Raw genomic sequence first — 1,951 nt, forward strand, 5'->3', positions numbered from 1 at the left:
GCGCAGGTTGTCGCGCGTCGCCCAGGGCGGCGCCTTGGGGTGCACGTCGAGCACCTCGTGGGGCGCCTGCATGGCGTTGATCACGTAGGCGCTCAGCGTCGGCGGCAGGTCGTCGCGCTCGTCGAGCTCCACGGCGTCGTCGCCGCAGCCGCACAAGGCGTCGCCGAGGGCGTCCATGTGTGTTTTGTGTTTACGCTGACATGCACTCCATGCTCTGGAAATTGTGGAAATTCGTCTCCGTCGCCGTCGCTGCGCCTGCGCGGCGAGCCGCTGTCGCCGCCCCAGAGGGCTCCTCCCACGCGAACCCCCAGACGACGGCTCCGGCAACGCGTCGTCGCCGCCCGTCTCGCCCCGCGCGACGTCGTCGGCGCGTCGTCGAGCGACCTTCGCATAGCACGAAGGCGCGAGGCCAGAGACGACGCGCGCCCGCACGCCCGAGCGGAGGTGGTTGTTTTTATTTAAGGTGATCGACGAGCGAGGGATGGCCCGCCCGCGCGCGCGTCGCCGGCCCGTCGGCGCGGCGGCCGTTTCTCCGGCCGCCGCTTAGAAGACGCGGAAGACCTTCTTGACGTTGAGGGACTGGTTGACGGCGGGCTCGTGGGTGAGGACGTTGAAGCGGACCGTCTTCGTGAGGGGCCGGCACTGGCCGACGGTGACGATGTCGCCCTCCTTGACGTTCTCGAAGCAGGGGCTGCAGTGCACCGACATGTTCTTGTGGCGCTTCTCGAAGCGGCGGTACTTGCCGCACCAGTTGAGGTAGTCCCGGCGGATGACGAGCGTGCGCTTCATCTTCGTGGAGATGACCATGCCCTTGAGGATGCGGCCGCGGATCGACACGTTGCCCGTGAAGGGGCACTTCTTGTCGACGTACGAGCCCTCGAGCGCGAGCTTGGGCGTCTTGAAGCCGAGGCCCACGTTGCGCACGTAGCGCATGCCCTTCTTGCTCTTCTTCGCGAGCGCGCGCTTGCGGCCGATGAAGACCGCATCCTGCTTCTGGTACGCCTTCTCCGTCTGCTCGGCCTCGCGGAACGTCCCGGCGGCGGGCATGGTGGCTACTACCTGTGAAGGCGCGGGGTTTTAACGGCGCTGGTCGTGCGGGGGTGCGCGTAAGTGCGCGTGGGTGCGGGCGGCGTCCCGTCCCGCGGCGCGCGCGCCTCTCGTCGTCGTCGGGGCGGCCGCAGAGCGTCGGCGACGGCGCGGCGGACGGAAGGCGTTTTTCGGCGCGTCTTCGCGTCCGCAGCGTCGCTCCGTTGCTCTGCTGCCGGCCCCGACGCTATCGACCACGCGCGGGTCGCGTCTACCCCCTTCGCGGACGCCGGCGGCGCACGACAAGCCTGCGGCGATCGTCGTCGAGATGCAGCTTTGGGCGAGGAGTGCCGGCCGGCTCGCTCACGCCTCGCCGCTAGGACTGAGGATAGGGTCTATTGCTCCTCCCATGATCGAGAGTGCTTCGACGACGGTGCCGGGCGCCATCCGCGCCGCTGTCTGACAACGCTGCAGCATCACCTGATAGCCCCTGACATAGTCCATCAATCCCCAACAACCGAGTTCCCAGCCCTCCATCGCCGCGCGGCACCAACGATCGCCGAACCGCCTCACATGTTCTCCAAGTTCACGGAGAAGGCGTCGTCCTACGCGTCGACGGCGGCGGCGGCGGCGAACGCGACCTACGAGACGGGCAAGCAGGGCCTGAGCTCCGTGCCCTGCGACCGCTGCGGCGTGCCGCACAACGCGCTGCTCCGCCTGTCGACGTGCCCGGTCTGCGGCGGCCGCGTCTGCAAGGGCTGCAGCGCGCAGCTCGTCGTGCCCGACGCGTGCGCCAAGTCCGGCGCGGGCTCGAGCGGCGAGGTGAGCGTCTGCGCGCGCGAGTGCGGCCCGCGCTGCGGCGAGGCGAACGCGGCCGCGTTCCGGCGGGCGTTGGCCGCGAGCCACGCGGCGAACGTGACCGCCT

At 69.7% G+C, this 1,951-nt stretch overlaps 2 protein-coding genes across 2 annotated transcripts; one reads left to right on the forward strand and one right to left on the reverse strand.

Annotated features, from left to right (window-relative positions):
• Nucleotides 1-543: 543 nt before the first annotated feature.
• On the reverse strand, nucleotides 544-1,047 carry AURANDRAFT_34507 (hypothetical protein; the record flags this gene model as incomplete). Its single annotated transcript, XM_009043985.1, has 1 exon — nucleotides 544-1,047. The coding sequence occupies one exon, from the start codon at nucleotides 1,045-1,047 to the stop codon at nucleotides 544-546; it is 504 nt and encodes a 167-aa protein (XP_009042233.1).
• Nucleotides 1,048-1,599: 552 nt separating this feature from the next.
• Nucleotides 1,600-1,941, forward strand: AURANDRAFT_68327 (hypothetical protein; the record flags this gene model as incomplete). The annotated part of the gene is made up of 1 exon (XM_009043984.1): nucleotides 1,600-1,941. A coding segment is annotated over one exon (342 nt), but the record flags the coding sequence as incomplete, so codon positions are not given.
• Nucleotides 1,942-1,951: the final 10 nt, after the last annotated feature.

This window comes from Aureococcus anophagefferens (assembly GCF_000186865.1).
Source record: "Aureococcus anophagefferens unplaced genomic scaffold AURANscaffold_95, whole genome shotgun sequence".
In the NCBI taxonomy this organism is placed as follows: domain Eukaryota; class Pelagophyceae; order Pelagomonadales; family Pelagomonadaceae; genus Aureococcus; species Aureococcus anophagefferens.